The 17,936-nt window shown below is 34.2% G+C and overlaps 1 protein-coding gene across 1 annotated transcript in view; it reads left to right on the top strand.

The window, feature by feature from the left end:
• The window catches only part of RhoGEF64C (Rho guanine nucleotide exchange factor at 64C), a 599,366-nt gene extending 586,437 nt beyond the window's left edge, over positions 1-12,929 (top strand). Inside the window, exons 12-13 of the mRNA XM_069841434.1 lie at positions 4,620-4,721; positions 12,620-12,929. Of these exons, the coding sequence (XP_069697535.1) occupies positions 4,620-4,721; positions 12,620-12,751 (234 nt within the window). The 3' untranslated portion in view covers positions 12,752-12,929. The remainder of the gene's footprint in view (positions 1-4,619; positions 4,722-12,619) is intronic.
• Positions 12,930-17,936: the final 5,007 nt, after the last annotated feature.

Here is a 17,936-nt window from a genome sequence, read left to right as displayed (position 1 = left end):
AATTTTGTGACATTTTAATATTAGAGAATTCATAGTTCTCATGTTTAAAATATCATTTCTGCAATAAATTTTTTACTTTTTCGCTTTATGAACAGGGGAAGCAATTGTTTCCTTGCCTTCCATGTACTTTTCACATACGAAATACCCGTAAGACATAATTTGCATATAGTAGTTCTAAATTAGTAAATGTTAAAATTCAAGGAGTTGCTAAGTGACTATTCAGTTGGAGTATTGTAATGATTACAATTGCAGAATTGATGTATTATCTCGGACACACACAGATGTTCCTTTGGAAACACTACTGCTGAACATTGTATTTGTATGAACATTTCGAGATCGAATTATTTATCAACATAACTGTAGCAGTGCTTACTCTTTACCTGCTGTATATAAGGTGAAAGTTAAAAATTACAAGAGACATGAACAGGCACTAGTATTTCCGGTTTTACAACATATTCTCATCTTTCAGTGTCCAATGTTTTGCAATACAAAACCGCTTTGTTCCTGATTTTTTCCACATTCCTTCTTGTTTACCCAACGTTCTTCTGCTACTAGTATCTCCCTTTCACTCAATTGGATTTAATACCATATTCCTTACATGCAAGGAGTATTAATGCGTCTCATTTCTCAAGGAGGTTTATTTGAAAACTCTCCTTGGCATTTTGTTTTCCAATATTAATTTACAATGCCATAGCACTCTACTTAGTTTTATTAAATACAATCATTTATCGAATTTTGTACTTTCCCTTTATCTCTAATAACATCATTTGTAATTTTTTCTCGCCTAGATTCCATTGCCAATGATCTTCATCACTTTAAAATTAATTTTTAATTTTATGTGCCAAGTTTTTGCTTAATTTATCTTGTCATTCGTCTATTCCGTAAAAAGCCATTTAACACTTTAAATCTGATGTTAGTACTAGTACTTCTGGAATTTAAATCGCCAAGAAACTGGCAGTGGTACTATACCCTTTTCATGCGAGAAGGCATGGCTTTTTAGCCACCCAGAACAACATGAGCCATTTGCTTTTAAGGGGAGGTGGTACACCAAGGCAGGACAAAATATAATGTGTATGTGTCCTGATCCATTTACAAAAATGTCAATCAGTACAGAAACCGTCAATATATTAGTGTACCAAATTTCATCGCCTTAGGATTGGTAGTTTTAGAGAAAATCAAGAATAAAGATAGCAAATTTAACATTGCGGAGATGGGTGTACCACCTCCCCTCAAGCAACATTGCCTAGTTGTATTGTTAAGACTCAGTCGCTGTTAGTTACAGTAAATTAAAAATTACATGCCCTCAGCCAAAATAATGTAGCCATGAAGAAGACGAAACTATGAACTAAGTGACGTGAAAGGCATTATTATTCTGATTTCCACATGCATGTTCAAATTCGCTATTTTTATCGAGAAATCAACTGCAATATCGATGTGAATTCTTAATCATTCATCACTCCATTTCATCTAATGCTGATGGTAAAAAAATAGATGTCCCTGTCAAAGCATCATAGTAGGGACATTTAAAGCACTGACATAGGGTTATGCTGGATATTTAAATACCTCAGGATTTAAAGTAAGGTTACCAGACGTCCCTGTTTCCTGGGGACAGTTCCCGAATTTTGCTTTCTGTCCTGGATTTAATAATTTTTTCTCAGATATCTCTGGATTTTCAGTGTTAATTATTATTGTTAAGGTTTATTGATCCTTGCACATTGCTGTGATAAATTTTGCTAATGCAAATTTGCCGCTTTTCCATGATTCCATAAACTAAACTCAAGGTCAGTACGTAACAACATTCGAGTCATTCATTGTTATCGAAGTTAATAGAGAAATTGAACTCCAGGAAAGAAGATAAATTTACTTCATCAACCAATCGAGAAACTTTTGGCATGTTTAGGAGAAGTGGCTCTTATTTCACAACAGAATTCTCAGTGTCTCTTATGAATTTTATTACAATGTGGTGTCTGGGTTATTCGTTCACAAGATAAGATATGTATGGAATGTATATTGCTGAGATATTCTTCAGAAAAATGAAAATTTTCCATTATGTAAATGGACTTGACCTTGACGAAGATGATTTATTTGATTGAATTTTTTGCTTCGAGACTACATGACTTGAGAGAAAATGGCAAATTGGAATAAAGAAAATGCTACTCTTTGCTCAAACTAGGGTGGAATTTAAATTTTTTTCTGAGAAAATGATTTCGTGTGCATAACTCCAGAAGTTGACTGAACTATTTCTGTATCCTGAAAGTAATGCTTAAGTGGAGAAAGTTTTTTCTTCAATGAACATGATTTGGACATCCTAGAAATACAGAATGAGTTTAGAAACTGTTCGAGACATGTTACAACTTCAACATAACATGTCAGGAATTTGCTGCAAAATTGGGATCCAAAGGAGACCTGTTAAAAAATATTCTTCTGCGAAAAAAGAAAACAGTAGTTCAGTCTCTAAATAGAATGAGTAGCAGTATTTGTTTTTTTTAAATTGTGTAAAAACAATAAAACTGAACGGAAATCTAACAGAAATGTTAAAAGTATTTCTTTATATGTCGATATCTGCCTCTGGAAATTGTGAAAAAATCTGGTAACCATAATTTAAAGTGTTAATGTAAATATTACCAATATCACTTTTCAATTGTTTCATATATTTCATTAATTGGTATCATGTTTATTACCGGTATCATTTTTTGTAATGTCTATTCCTATGTGTTTGTATTTTTTACTGTGTTTAACTACTCCCATTATCAATCTATTATCAAGTCTAGAGAAAGTTATCCAATTACTATGTGCCAATCATCTGTTTTTATCATTTTAGTAGTTAGACCATATTTTTATATTAAGCTTACTGTGTAAGTTTTCTTGTTATAGCCTATATACTGTACCAAATTTTAATGAATATATTTGATTTTCTCTATATTTAATATAATTAAATATGTACCAAACCTATATGCACATAGAATTATTCCACTTCAGAAACAACTAAGTAAACTAAAAGAACTCCAAAAGGAAATAACATTTCAATGGATACCTAGTCATTGTGGTATACCTGGAAACAAGAAAGTCGATAATATTGCAAAACAGGCAACATATTTGCAACCATGGCCTCTTCAAGTGATATCTCTATCCAGTGCTTTTGCTTCAGTAAAGTCTCATTTTACAGTCTGTACAAAAGAAACCAAATGACCTGGAAATGTACAAAAACTTGCCCAGATATGTTCAAACATTTTTAACAAGAATCAGAACAGGTCACATTGTCACTCAATTGTACCTACACCGATTTCACATTTCCGATAATCCTACTTGTCTGTGGTGTAATAATCATGATGCAGATCTGGAACACAGTCTTCTATACTGTCCATCCTTTAACCACAAATGAAGTAAATTAAAATCATCACTACCAGTTGCATAAGACACAGCCCTGCAGTATATATTGACTACACCCCAACTCTGGCTACTAGCAACAGGCACCTATAATGAACACCAATCAAAATACCCCTCATTTCTCGTGAAAAACAACAACTGAATAGACTACAGTGGACTATAGTGACTTTATGTTGTCAGCAAACAGCTGGATACATTAAGAAGATAGATAGATAGATAGATAGATAGATAGATAGATAGATAGATAGATAGATAGATAGATAGATAGATAGATAGATAGATAGATAGATAGATAGATAGATAGATAGATAGATAGATAGATAGATAGATAGATTGATTGATTGATTGATTGATTGATTGATTGATTGATTGATTGATTGGATTGATTGGATTGATTGATTGATTGATTGGTTGGTTGATTGATTGATTGATTTGATTATTTCTGCTGTTTATACACATCCTTAAACTTTTCGATCTAATATGAAGTGTCCTCTCTATGTGATTATTAAGTAACATGGATAATGTGCAACACATTTGACTTCATAGTTGGAAATTTAAGGCTCTGATAAATAAATGTTTTCTTTTTTCTTTCATGTTTCAAATCGCATTATATTATACATGTTTACTGTATTCAGGACCCTTGTGGTCACTCAAATTCTTTGAGCTGATGTCTTTAATGAATAAATAAAAAATATATATATAAATCTGGTGTCATAACAACTGTCACCATCTTCCGGAAAACAAATGCCACTCCTCTCTGTTCATCCATTGGCCTGGCTCTAATCCTCTAGCATCCATAACTGCTAGTACACCCTCCATCCAAGTCTTCTTTGGTCATATATGAGGAATTTAATATCAAAGATGGACATCTGTCGTCTCCATAGTTTTGATCTAGGAGGCAATTTTTTGTTTTGCAGTGTTCTTTGTAATATTTAACACAATTTATTGTATAAATGTAGTGTTAGAGTTGCATATGATTTCATTATAACTGGAAAGAGCATGAAAAATCGTATAAAAATCCACAGCTATTTAAAGTTTGATCTGAGGTCAGATGTCCGCCTTTGATATTAAGCTACTAATATATATACCGGTAATTATATAATTACTTTCATTCTATGGTATTCTTTGTATGCATTAATTTATTCAACAGAAAAATGACATTTCATTTTTCTTCCTGTATGCCTAATGATTAAGCTAGGAATGTAATTAAATTATTAAATTTCATTTTTCAGGAACCCCTGTACCTTGATAAGTGTATAGTTTGCTCTGAAGCTGATTGGGAAGATTATTTTGAAGTTCAGGAGCTGGCTTCTAAGGACACATTTATTTTTAAGGTTAGTGATTTAAAAAAAAATTACATGTTGAATCTTTGGTACACTACTTTTAACACTTGAATATAAATAATTTATTAAATGGCGATCTTACTCGTGTTAATTATGTAAGCAATTATGTATCCTTACATAATTAAAACGAGTAAGATCGCCATTTAATCAATTATTTATAAAAAATTCCATTCATATATACTCCAATTTTATATTATTTCTTGACTATTACAGTTATTGTCCTTATTTTATTCTTTAATATTGTTGTTGTTGTAATGCCTAAACATTTGGCGATAAAACAATTAGTTTTCTTGCACTCCATTATTTTTGGAAGATGGTATCGTGTGACTCTGTTGAGATGGTCCAGATTCATTACAGGTACTTCATTTAAACTGCATGAAATACAATTTGGTGTGCTGTAAATTCCTGTCTTGTGAAGGTGGCCTGCTAAGCAGTCATAGACTGAGTATTGCAAATGTGAATTTTCGTGGTTCTTGAGATATACTGGAGGATTAGTTAAAATAATCTTTAATTTCTTGTCTTCTTAGCAGTATCATCATCATGTCGCTTCTGTACTAATCGAAATTTGCTTTTAATTAATTGTTTTACAAAGTAGAATGAAAAACTTGGGTTATAATATTATGTAGAAGTTTATTCATTCATTCATTCTTTCATTCATGTATTATATTCCATAGACCTTACATAAGCAATGAAGCTTTAAGATGTGGAACAAGTCAAAATTTTACAATATTACAATTACAATTTTTACAAATTTTTACAATATTTTACAATTTTTACAGTTTTACAATTTAGTAATTTTCTACAATGATGAGGTGAAGTCCGAAGATTCACCAAAAGATTACCCGGCATTTGCCTTTTGGTTGGGGAAAACCTCGGAAAAACCCAACCAGGTAATCAAATCAAAGGGGTGAAATGAAGTGATGCCGAGGACTCGCCATAGACCATCTGGCTTCAGTCCCACGGCTCGGGAAAACCTCAGAAGAAACCATTCATTGAGACCAAAGGGGGATCCAACCCAAGTCCGAACGCAGCTCCGGATCAGCAGCCCAGCGAGTCTGCCGACTGAGCTACATCGATGGCTCTACTAAAAATATACAATACATAGCCAATCAGATTATTAAATTTACAAATGCAAACAATCATTCGTCAGTTGAGCTATATGTATAATACAAAACAAGTTAATTAAATTTAAGGAATAAACAATTAAATCACTTGTGATATACAGAAAGTGATAATACATATCATGCAAACTACTTCAAATTACAAACACAACTTATCAATAGAGCTATACAGATTACTATTCAATTTAAAGCATATACAATTCATCGACCAACACTATACAAACATACGAGGCCTGTCTAAAAAGTATCCGACCTTAAATTTTCCCGCGCAAAGTAGTGATTCTAAGGCGGCGCCACTGTGCACGGTGGAAGGAGGAACCGTAATGCGCATGCTTGAATTTTTTCAACGCATTCGCTGTGCCAGTCACTGGCTGGTGGTCGCCAAGTAAGGTTCTGTTCTAAGTGTTTGTCGGATTTAGTTTTCTCGCAAGATGACTGAACGAATTGAGCAAAGATACTGCATCAAATTTTGTCAAAAGCTTGGTGATTCTCAAAGTGAAACAATTCGTAAGATTGAGCAGGTGTTTGGGGAAGATGCGATGGGTGTAACACAAATTAAGGAGTGGTTCAACCGATTCAAAGATGGCCGCACATCAGTGGAGAGTGAGCAGCGTTGTGGCAGGCCCAAACTGCTCGGAGTGCAGCTGTTGTTGAGAGGGTACGAAATTTGGTGATGGCAGATCGTCGTTTGACCGTGCGGGAGATTGCTGAAGAGGTTGGAGTGAGTAAAGATTCTGCACGTGCAATTTTGCGTGATGATTTGAACATGAACCGAGTGGCTGCGAAATTCGTGCCCAAGTTGTTGTCCCCGGAACAAAAAGACCTCCGTCGTGACGTTGCACAGGACCTTCTGGACACCACCAACACTGATCCTGGGTTTCTGAACACCGTGATAACTGAAGATGAGTCATGGGTGTACGGGTACGACCCAGAAACAAAAAGACAGTCATCGCAATGGAAGCATCCCGAGTCTCCAAGGCCAAAGAAAGCGCGGCAGGTGCGAAGCAAAATCAAGGTGATGCTGACTGTTTTCTTTGATGTCCGTGGAATTGTGCATCACGAATATGCACCGGAAGGACAAACGGTGACAAAGGAGTACTATCACGATGTTCTCCGGCGACTCCGTGATGCAGTTCGGCGCAAAAGACCAGACATGTGGACGGCGAACAACTGGCACTTGCATCACGACAACGCCCCCGCACATTCATCCCAATTGATCCACACTTTCTTGGCCAAACATGGAATTACAACCGTTCGCCAACCTCCCTACTCTCCAGACCTGGCTCCTTGCGACTTTTGGTTGCTTCCAAAATTGAAGACACCACTGAAAGGATCCCATTTTGAGAGTAGAGAAGAGATAATGTAGAACGCGATGACGGAGCTGAACACCATTCCAAAAGAAGACTTCCAGAGGTGTTTCCAGCAGTGGAAGGATCGGTGGGCTAAGTGTGTGCAAGCACAAGGGGCCTATTTTGAAGGGGATTAGGGTCCCAACCCCGTCAGGTATTTGAAATATTTTTTCTGGCTAAAGGTCGGATACTTTTTAGACAGGCCTCGTATACAGTACAAAGTACCAGTATCCTTTGTTTTTCAAATAATCTATTGTTTCATTACCAGTACCACTTTCATTACAATGAAAGTGGACTCACTGCAGGGTAGTCCTTTTAATCAGCCTGTTTAAATGGTGTATCATTTTGCTGCAATCTAGAATTTTAACATTGGTAAGGATTATGGTGAAAATATCGCCTGTATAACTGTGCGTCAACCTGACAAGATTACAGCATTTTGGTAATTTCTTATCCTGTAGAATATATTTTGTAAGGATATGAATAAGTTATAGCAGAAATTTCTTAATCAAAATTTGTTGTGGTCTGACCTTCTGAGTGATAAAAGAAGTAAAGAGTGCATGTCCTCCAGCTTCTACTCCTCTACGATTTGATCAAATAAATCCATCCCTATAGATTTGTAATCACTCTTTGTGCGGATAATGTAATTCACATTTTAAAACCTAGAAATAAGCTTGACGGAGCCAAGATTTGTGAAAATCTGTATGATGGATAAACTACTTCTACTACTGATACTGATATTGCTATTACTACTGCTACTACGCTAATTTCTAATACTAAAGTTTTCATAGTTATTTTGTCAGTTTTAGATTTTTTTCGGTCCTGGGTTAAGTATAAATTATGGTATAATGGAAAAACGTTTAGAGGGTTATCCTTTAATATTAGGCTTTATTTCAAGTGAGGAACATTAAGTCTTCTTTTATGTATTTCGTACCATATATGTAAAACATTTTTGTGTTTTCAGTCTACTCACTGTTCTTAAATTTTCCTATTCATTAATATTTGGGATTCTGATTAGTTTTTCATATTTTATTATTGCTTGTCCTTCTAATTTCTCATATATACCAAAGTTGTCAGTTATAATTTGCATCATATTAGTCGTCATTTCTACTCCTTCAGTAGTTAATGTAAGAGCATTATTTTAAAATGTGCCGTATTAATTTTTTTTAGATTATTTTTTTGATGTTGTGATTAATGTTTCCCCACAATACTTAAAGACACGTACAGTATTATGTTGTAGGTGATGATAGTTTCCAGTGAACATCCCTATTTTCCCAAACTAGCCTTTTGAGTAGAGAGAATTGTTTTTATCCTTTATAAATTATATAATGTATGTGATGTTTTGTATGTTAATTTATCATAAAAAATAATAACAATATGTTTTGTTTTGTTTGTTCATGATGCTAAATCTCTATTTTCATACTGCACAATGATGTCTGTCTCTTTCTTATGAAGTGAAAACAGTTGATGTATTATTTTTCGTTAATAGTGGTTATTAGGTTGTCTGTGCACCATTTCTTAAGTTGAGTTAATGAATTTTTAGCAGCAGTTGCTAGTTGAGATATGATATCTTCTTACCGTACTTTAGAGGTCTGTTTGACTAGACTATCAGCGAATAGGGCAGCTTTATTATTATTATTATTATTATTATTATTATTATTATTATTATTATTATTATTATTATTATTGTGCTGTTGTTTTGCACGTTAATATCCTAAATAAATAAATTATTATTATTATTATTATTATTATTATTATTATTATTATTATTATTATTATTATTATTATTATTATTATTATTATTATTTATTTTTTATTAAGAATTTGATGGAAATCATTTATGTAAGTATTAAATAAGGTGATACTGAGTACTATACTTTATGAGAGCCCTCTATGTACCACTAGCTGCTTATATTGAGGAATAGCATTATTAATGAATTAAATACTATTATAGTCACAATCATGCCATGGTATGAAAGAAAAATTTCACAACCTCGAGCGGGAATCGAACCTGCGATTTCCTGTTGTCCGTGACCCAAACATCGTAAGATGAAGATTACAATAGCATTATTATTCTGTAGCACAGCTGTGTTATAAATTTTGAAATCCAGCAAAATATATTATCCCTTATTCCTAATTAATTAAATTTATTTAATAGTTTATATACCGATATTGAGTTATAAACTGCTTGAAAGTCGACAAAGATGATTAATTCCGTTTCTTTTTTGTTAAAAAAGTCTTTTATATCTTGACTCAGGTGAAGGACTTGTTCATTTGTTGATTGTGGTTCCCTGAAATCTGCTTGGCAACAGGTGATATAATGGTTCGATTATAAGTAGGTCTACAAATTGAATTTGTTCTATTGTATTGTATTTATTAACATTCCATAGTATTCATACATTGCTGCACAGCTAGAATACGGAACAAGTCAAAAAACTTAATACTATTATAAAGTCTTAATTTATAGTCACAGTCTAGATTAAATATATACAGAAGAGATTTACAATATAGTGTACTAATACAACACAAAGTTTTAGTATCAATTTCATGAAGCGTTATTGAATGTCATGAATTCACCTACAGAATAGAAGGCGTGAGAAATTAGGTACTTCTTTAATTTGGCCCTAAATAATCTTATGTTTTGAGTTTCATTTTTTATATCGATAGAGAGGCTATTAAAAATTTTTACTGCCATATAACGCACTCCCTTTTGATAGCATGATAGACTTGCCAATGGAGTATGAAAGTCATTTTTTTTTACGTGTATTTATGCTATGAACTGATGAATTAGTTACAAAGTTTTCACGATTACATACGAGGAAGATTATTAATGAAAAGATATACGACAAGCCATGGGCATTATTTGTAGTTTTTTGAAAATAGTCCTACAAGATTCCCAAGATTTGGCACCTATTCTAATTACTCTTTTTTGTAATAGGAATATACTGTTACTATCTGTGGAATTTCCCCAGAATATTATTCCAAAACTCATTACCGAGTGAAAGTATGCAAAGTATATTGTTTTTAAGGTATTGATATTTACTATCTTTTGCATAGATCTAATAGCAAAACATGCTGAATTTAGTTTGGGGGTAATTTCTTTAATATGATTTTTTCAATTTAACACATTATCGATTTTTAAGCCAAGAAATCTGGTTGTTGTTGTTTCTAATAGGGATCTATTGTTAATTATTGCGCTAGAAATTTGCATGGTTGAATTCGGACAGGATTTAAATTAAATTATGTTAGTTTTGTTACAATTTAATACTAATTTATTGACTGAGGACCAGTCACATATTTTGAAGAGAATTTCCTCTGTTAGAAGTTTGCCTCTCCATTTTTTTCACTGTAACACTAGTCTGTGATATTTGTCTTTAATTCTTAATTCTCTCCAGCACTGAGACCCGAACCCAGGTTTTCAGCTCTACATGCTGACACCTTATTCATTAAGCCACACCGGATTCTAGTTCCGATGCCAGATTTAATTCTTCTCAGTTTAAGTTCTACCTCTCAATGATGTACTGAAGTACATATGATCTTTCCATGCATGAATTTTGCGTTACCATATGATAAAGGATGGATAGAACGGAGAAAAGTTTGGACTGGAATCCAGAGTCGCTTAATAGATAAAGCATCAGCATGTAGAGCTGAAAACCTGGGTTCAGGTTCTGGTGCTGGAGAGAATTTTTCTCCATTCAACCCATCCTTCATCATATAGTAACGCAGAATTCCTGCATGGAAATATCATATGTACTTCGGTATATCATAATAATATGATAAGCATAAGCAATCACTTAGTGATTCAAGACGGCGCTCATGCCGTTGGATCCCGGCCACTTAGTCACTCGTAATGTGTGCACCTCTGCACATAGTGTGTTGGACATTGTGCCACTGTCACATATTCTGTGACACAGTACATGAGAGTAGGCCACCAAAGGGAAACTGAGAGGTGGAACTTAAACTGAGAAGGATTCAATCTGGCATCGGGACTGGAATCTGGTGTGGCTTAGTGGATAAAGCCTCAGTACGTAGAGCTGGAAACCCGGGTTTGGGTGCCGGTGCCAGAGAGAATTTTTCTCTGTTCTACTGATCCTTCATCATATGGTAACGCAGAATTCTTGCATGGAAATGTCATATGCACTTCGGTACATCATAATGATTAGGCAGGTTTGCTTTTTTAAAAACAGGGATAATAAGAGTATTCTTCCAAAAAATCGGCACTGAGGTCGTCTTTACTTGATTATAAAGAGATAGTAGTGGTAACCTTGCTTTTGGGCCAAGATGCTTTATGAAATATGTTGTCTGGCCCAATAGAACTGAAAATTTGATCAGAAATTACATTTAATTTTAAAAAGAAATAGGAATTAAGAAAATAATAGCTGATTATTCTAGAAATAGGTACAATTTTGACTGCTTAAGGTGCCTTATTTCTATATCTCATTTTTATGTCTTTTTGTTGTTTTAATTGTCAATGTTCGTGTTTCCTACCTAAAAAAAGAATAAAAAGTACTGTACCAGTACTTACATTATTACATCCTTATTAATGTAAGATAGTATATTGCTTAAAATATGTGTATAATTTATTGTATTGTATTGTATTGTATTGCATTATATTTATTAACATTCCATGGTATTCATACATTGCTTTACAGCTAGAATAAGGAACAAGTCAAAAAAACTTAATACTATTATAAAGTCTTAATTTATAGTTACAGTCTAGATGAAATATATACGGACGATATTTACAATATAGTCTACTAGTACAACACAAAGTTTTAGTATCAATTTCATGAAGTGTTATTGAATGTCATGAATTCACCTACAGAATAGAAGGCGTGAGAAATTAGGCACTTCTTTAATTTGGCCCTAAATAATCTTATGTTTTGAGTTTAATTTTTTATATCGATAGGGAGGCTATTTTTACTGCCATATAACGCACTCCTTTTTGATAGCATGATAGACTTGCCGATGGAGTATGAAAGTCATTTTTTTGACGTGTATTTATGCTATGAACTGTTGAATTAGTTACAAAGTTTTCACGATTACATACGAGGAAGATTATTAATGAAAAGATATACTGACAAGCCATGGGCATTATTTGTAGTTTTTTGAAAATCCATTTTGACTCTTGAAAATAGTCCTACACGATTCCCTAGATTTGGCACCTACTATTATTCTAATTACTCTTTTTTGTAACCAATAGGAATATACTGTTACTATCTGTGGAATTTCCCCAGAATATTATTCCAAAACTCATTACCGAGTGGAACTATGCAAAGTATATAATTTAATAGTGGAATGATATGAAAGTAAAATAATACAGATCAAATGGCATGTTCCCTCTTCTTTTTCATCATTTGTGTAGGTATTCACTCTGGTTCCATATTCATATACAAAAATACCTTAAAATTTTCTTTCTCAGGCTGAGGATGGAGATCGAACCAAGCTTTGGTACAGACAGCTGCAGTACCATGCACAGGGTATGGGTGCGTGGAGGAGACGGCGCAACGCCCTGGCTAACATCATGATCAATGGAATGCAGATACGAAACTGATGTCACCCTGACCTGTGATAGTGCGAGCGAGTGTGAATGTTACATTTATTTAATACATTATATATATATATAAATAGAAAATATGACAAATATTTTGCAATATAGTAATGTACAAACTGTTGTAAAATATATAATATACATTCCTTAACTAAAAAATTAAAAGACATAGAACACTGTTTATTAGCATTTGTTTATTTAGTAACTACCCTAACACATATCAACACTCTGTTTTCGCACTTTAATTCTGTAAATTCGAGAGTTTATTCAATAGTGGTATGTGAAAGTTTCACTTAAGAATTTAGTTATACTAACAACTTTCTAGTGTTAAAATGAATCTTAAATAGTGAATTACTTTATTTGACTAGTTTAGACTTCGTGTCAGTCATCTTTATATTGTAACTAGTGAGGTCCTTGTTCCTTCTGGTTTCTTCAGTTGTTTTGCTGGGGGTGCGTTTCAGTAGCAGCCGGTGATCGAAATCCTCGGTGAGGCCAGATGCAACTAGTTCAGGTGCCTCCGATAGAAAATGTTTATTTATGATATAAATTATTATTGTTATTGTATTATTAATATCATTGTTACTGTATACTTACTTACTTACAAATGGCTTTTAAGGAACTCGAAGGTTCATTGCCGCCCTCACATAAGCCCGCCAGCGGTCCCTATCCTGAGCAAGATTAATCCAGTCTCTATCATCATATCCCACCTCCCTCAAATCCATTTTAATATTATCCTCCCATCTACGTCTCGGCCTCCCTAAAGGTCTTTTTCCCTCCGGTCTCCCAACTAACACTCTATATGCATTTCTGGATTCGCCCATACGTGCTACATGCCCTGCCCATCTCAAACGTCTAGATTTAATGTTCCTAATTATGTCAGGTGAAGAATACAATGCGTTCAGTTCTGCGTTGTGTAACTTTCTCCATTCTCCTGTAACTTCATCCCTCTTAGCCCCAAATATTTTTCTAAGTACCTTATTCTCAAACACCCTTAACCTATGTTCCTCTCTCAGAGTGAGAGTCCAAGTTTCACAACCATACAGAAGAGCCGGTAATATAACTGTTTTATAAATTCTAACTTTCAGATTTTTTGACAGCAGACTGGATGATAAAAGCTTCTCAACCGAATAATAACACGCATTTCCCATATTAATTCTGCGTTGAATTTCCTCCCGAGTGTCATTTATATTTGTTACTGTTCCTCCAAGATATTTGAATTTTTCCACCTCTTCGAAGGATAAATCTCCAATTTTTATATTTCCATTTCGTACAATATTCTGGTCACGAGACATAATCATATACTTGGTCTTTTCGGGATTTACTTCCAAACCGATCGCTTTACTTGCTTCAAGTAAAATTTCCGTGTTTTCCCTAATCGTTTGTGTATTTTCTCCTAACATATTCACGTCATCCGCATAGACAAGAAGCTGATGTAACCCGTTCAATTCCAAACCCTGCCTGTTATCCTGAACTTTCCTAATGGCATATTCTGAAGCGAAGTTAAAAAGTAAAGGTGATAGTGCATCTCCCTGCTTTAGCCCGCAGTGTTACTGTATTATTATTATTATTATTATTATTATTATTATTATTATTATTATTATTATTATTATTATTATTATTATTACTACTACTAGTAATGAAAAATAATAATTTCACTTACCAAATAAGCTGTTATGCTGCGAGTTTCAGTGATTGTTTCTGTGTGATGAAGCAACCCATACTATGTGTTGAAATTTCCCTTTCTTTCTTTTCTTTTTATTTTTTTCCTTTGACAGCAACAAACAAGGCCAACAGAGAAGTTTATTTTGCACCACATTACCACTTAACCATTTATGTTGCCCATACCAGGATGCAATAGAAACTCGCGTTTTAAGATTATCTGTCAGAAAAATTGTCAGTGGTAGGCTCTCGGTAGGCTCTCTCTTTATTTAAAACTTCCTTTCTTTCGATATTATTTCTTCTCGAAAAAGAACACTCTGACAATGAATGAACTACACCAGCATTATTCCTCGTATTTGTTTCTGTTTATATTTTCCCGAAATACATAACAACATTGGCCCAGATTCACTACTGTACTACGAAATACAACAGTACAACACCGTCGCTTAAGTCATAAACTAAGACATAAGGGGAGAGAGTATTGTGGGTCTCTGCCTACCAAAGAGCTGGAATTTTTATTATTTATGGCCTATTTAGGAAGACAAGTCACCACTGCTATTCCCACCCCCACTCTACCCTTGAGGTGGGCCCATGGATGGGAGGAGTGAAACCTGACCAGGCCACGAGGCCAGACGAATTGTGCCTCAGTTACAACGTTTAAAGCGGAACCTCAAAAGCCCGCGAAGACGCACGAAATGCAGAAGCCAGATCCGCAAGATCCTCAGGAACAAATTTTACTGCAAAACAGGTCTGTCTACATCACAAAGTTTTCAAATGCTTCTACAGCGATATATGCTTCATTCAAATAACTAATACATTACATAAAAACACAAAATTTGATCTCACTTAAGCCAAGTGACTGAGACTGGGCCTCACTTGCCTCAGTCAATCAGCCGCCACTGGTGCGTTTGTGTTTGGTAGTGTGAAGTCAAATGAAGATGACTGACACAAAGTCGAAACTAGTCAAGTAAGATAATTTACCACTTAGTTTTCATTTTAACACTAGATAGTTATTATAACTAAATTCTTAAGTGATGCCAAGTGTTACAAATTTGTGATCAAAATGTTACAAAACTTTCAGCTATGTCCTTTTCATTATATACAGAGGGGTGGATGAAGTTCTCCAATATTATGAGCATTACGGTCTATTGTAGGAAGAGATTGATATATGACAACTCGATTGCTCTATTTTAAGTCTCGGAATATCACAGAAATAGTCTCAGGCAGTTCTCTAATGGTCACCAGAGATTAACCTTTTATAGAGGGATATGGTCTCACCCTATGTGATCTTGACTGCCATCAATCCATAGTCGTTAACATTGCACAGAGAAGCAGTAGGGTCTACATCTGGCTGGAGCTCGTATGGCTACCTGTACAATATGAAATGATATGACATCAGGGGAGAGAATAATGAGTTGCAAACACTTCACTGCTGCTTTTATCCCATGCTAGTGATGTCTAGAGACGAGAATTCCATGCAAATGCATGTTTTTATAGGAACATAGGACATAACTCAAACTTGGTACTTATCCATTTCATTACTCTCTGGTTCCAAATATGTGTACTTTTTCCGTGCATATTTGCATGTTTTGGCCTTTTTGGGGATAAAAACATGCATAATGTATATTTAAGCAATTTTTAGCTTAACAATGCATATAATTACATTATATTCAGTTTAAGTGCATGTTTTAATGGTTTTAAATGGACACCTCAGTTTCTCGATTTTTATGTCCCTTATTTAGCTTCAGGATCAGGATTTAAGAAGGAGAAGAAAAAAACTAAATAACAGAAAAATGAAATAAAATGTTAAGTTTTCACAATAAGATGTTAGAAGACCTTTCCCTGGACGGAAGTTCACTTTTACAGCACTTTACTGACGACCCTCTATAGACTGTGTGTCATAAATGAATTTATTACGTTGAATACTTTGAGAATAGTAGAGAGGAAATACAGAGGGTTCAAGGAAACTGCTGACAAATAATTTAGGTCAAAAGCACCCTCTTTCAGAAAGGTTGTAAATTCTCTCCCTTTTCCATTACTAGTAGCAATTTAAATCCTTCTAAAATTGGAATCATTCTCTAAACTGTCCTTGTAGTGTGTGAACCTCGTAAGTGGTTAATGTGTTTGTTTATTCTGTTTGCTTGTGTTAATGTGGTTCTAATATGCCTCCAACTAAAGGTTTCAAAAGTGTACTCCTTGCATAGTGGATTAAAGGAAAGGATTTTATTAGATCAGATGGGGTTGTAATATTCTGCGATTGTTGCAGTAAAGAGGTAAGCACTGCTATTCTGTTTCCGAATATTTTCTATAGCAGTTGTTCTTTGTAAAAAATTACAAAACTTCTTTAAATTAGTTAATTAAATTACGATGTCCGTTTTGAAATCGTATGTAGGCAACCATAAGGTCTAATTTCAGATAAAATGTACAAAAAAATTTCAAGTCGACCAGCATGTCGCATCTGTTTCACATATTGCAAGATGCAAAAAAGGAAAGTATCTGCAAAGAATTTCATAGATTCCTCAGTTATGCCCATGGGGACGGAAAACAAACTGGGCAGGGTCATAAATGCGAACCCGGACTATGGATTCTTTTGCTCAGTGAAGAAAGTCATTTGCGACGAAAACTTGAATGAAGATTTGACCTGACATTGTCACAGATATGTTCATTCAAGTTTGCACCCATAACTTCTTGCGATGTAGAGAGGTCATTCTCTGCCTACAAAACATATTGACTGACAAGTGCAGGAACCTTACAGAAACCAATTTAGAAATGTTGTTAGGTTGTTAACTGTGCAAAAAAAAGTGAAGTGAAATAAGACATTTGGAAAAAAAAATGAAAATGTATATTTTAATGTATTTTTCGCTTGATCGTGCATGTTTCATAGTTTGATAGTACATGAATGCATGCATATTTTGGGATTTTAGAGTGCATGAAATTCTCGTCTGTAGTGATGTATAGGCTTACCAGTGATTTAAGAAATACTACTGTCGTAATATAAATCTGAGAATATTACCATTTTATCAACTAACGAAGTAGCGTGCCTTTCTCCTATCTATAAGTACCATATAAAACTTAAATGAAAAAGATAATTTGTGAAATTAAAATACATATGCAACAATAAATTCGGGCAAGCTGAATCCATAAAGATGCGCGTGTTTTTATAAAAATATCGGGATGCAACTTCAAGGCTTGACAGGCTGTAATGTGATACATGTCCGCATTTTCATCTTCGGAACTTAAAAATCATCGTGCTGACAGTAGCAAATCACGTTTATGAAAGTTACTGGCTAGGGAATCATTCCACTTTAAAGTGTAAAAATAGCAACATCTGATTTACGTGCTAGCTCAGGAATAATTCTGGGGTTCTTGAAAATCATTTCAATTTTTAATCTGAAGCATTATTTTTCCTAGAATAATTTATTACTGTTGACCATTCTCAGTATAATGATATTAATTGATTGATAAGGGAATTTTGTGTAGGCTGCCATAAACCAGGATTACTTTGACCCACTGAAATACATTTTTAAAT

The sequence above is a fragment of the Periplaneta americana genome, chromosome 12, assembly GCF_040183065.1.
Source record: "Periplaneta americana isolate PAMFEO1 chromosome 12, P.americana_PAMFEO1_priV1, whole genome shotgun sequence".
NCBI lineage: Eukaryota > Metazoa > Arthropoda > Insecta > Blattodea > Blattidae > Periplaneta > Periplaneta americana.
Note: the sequence above shows the minus strand (reverse complement) of the source record. Positions and strands in the feature narration are given on the sequence as shown.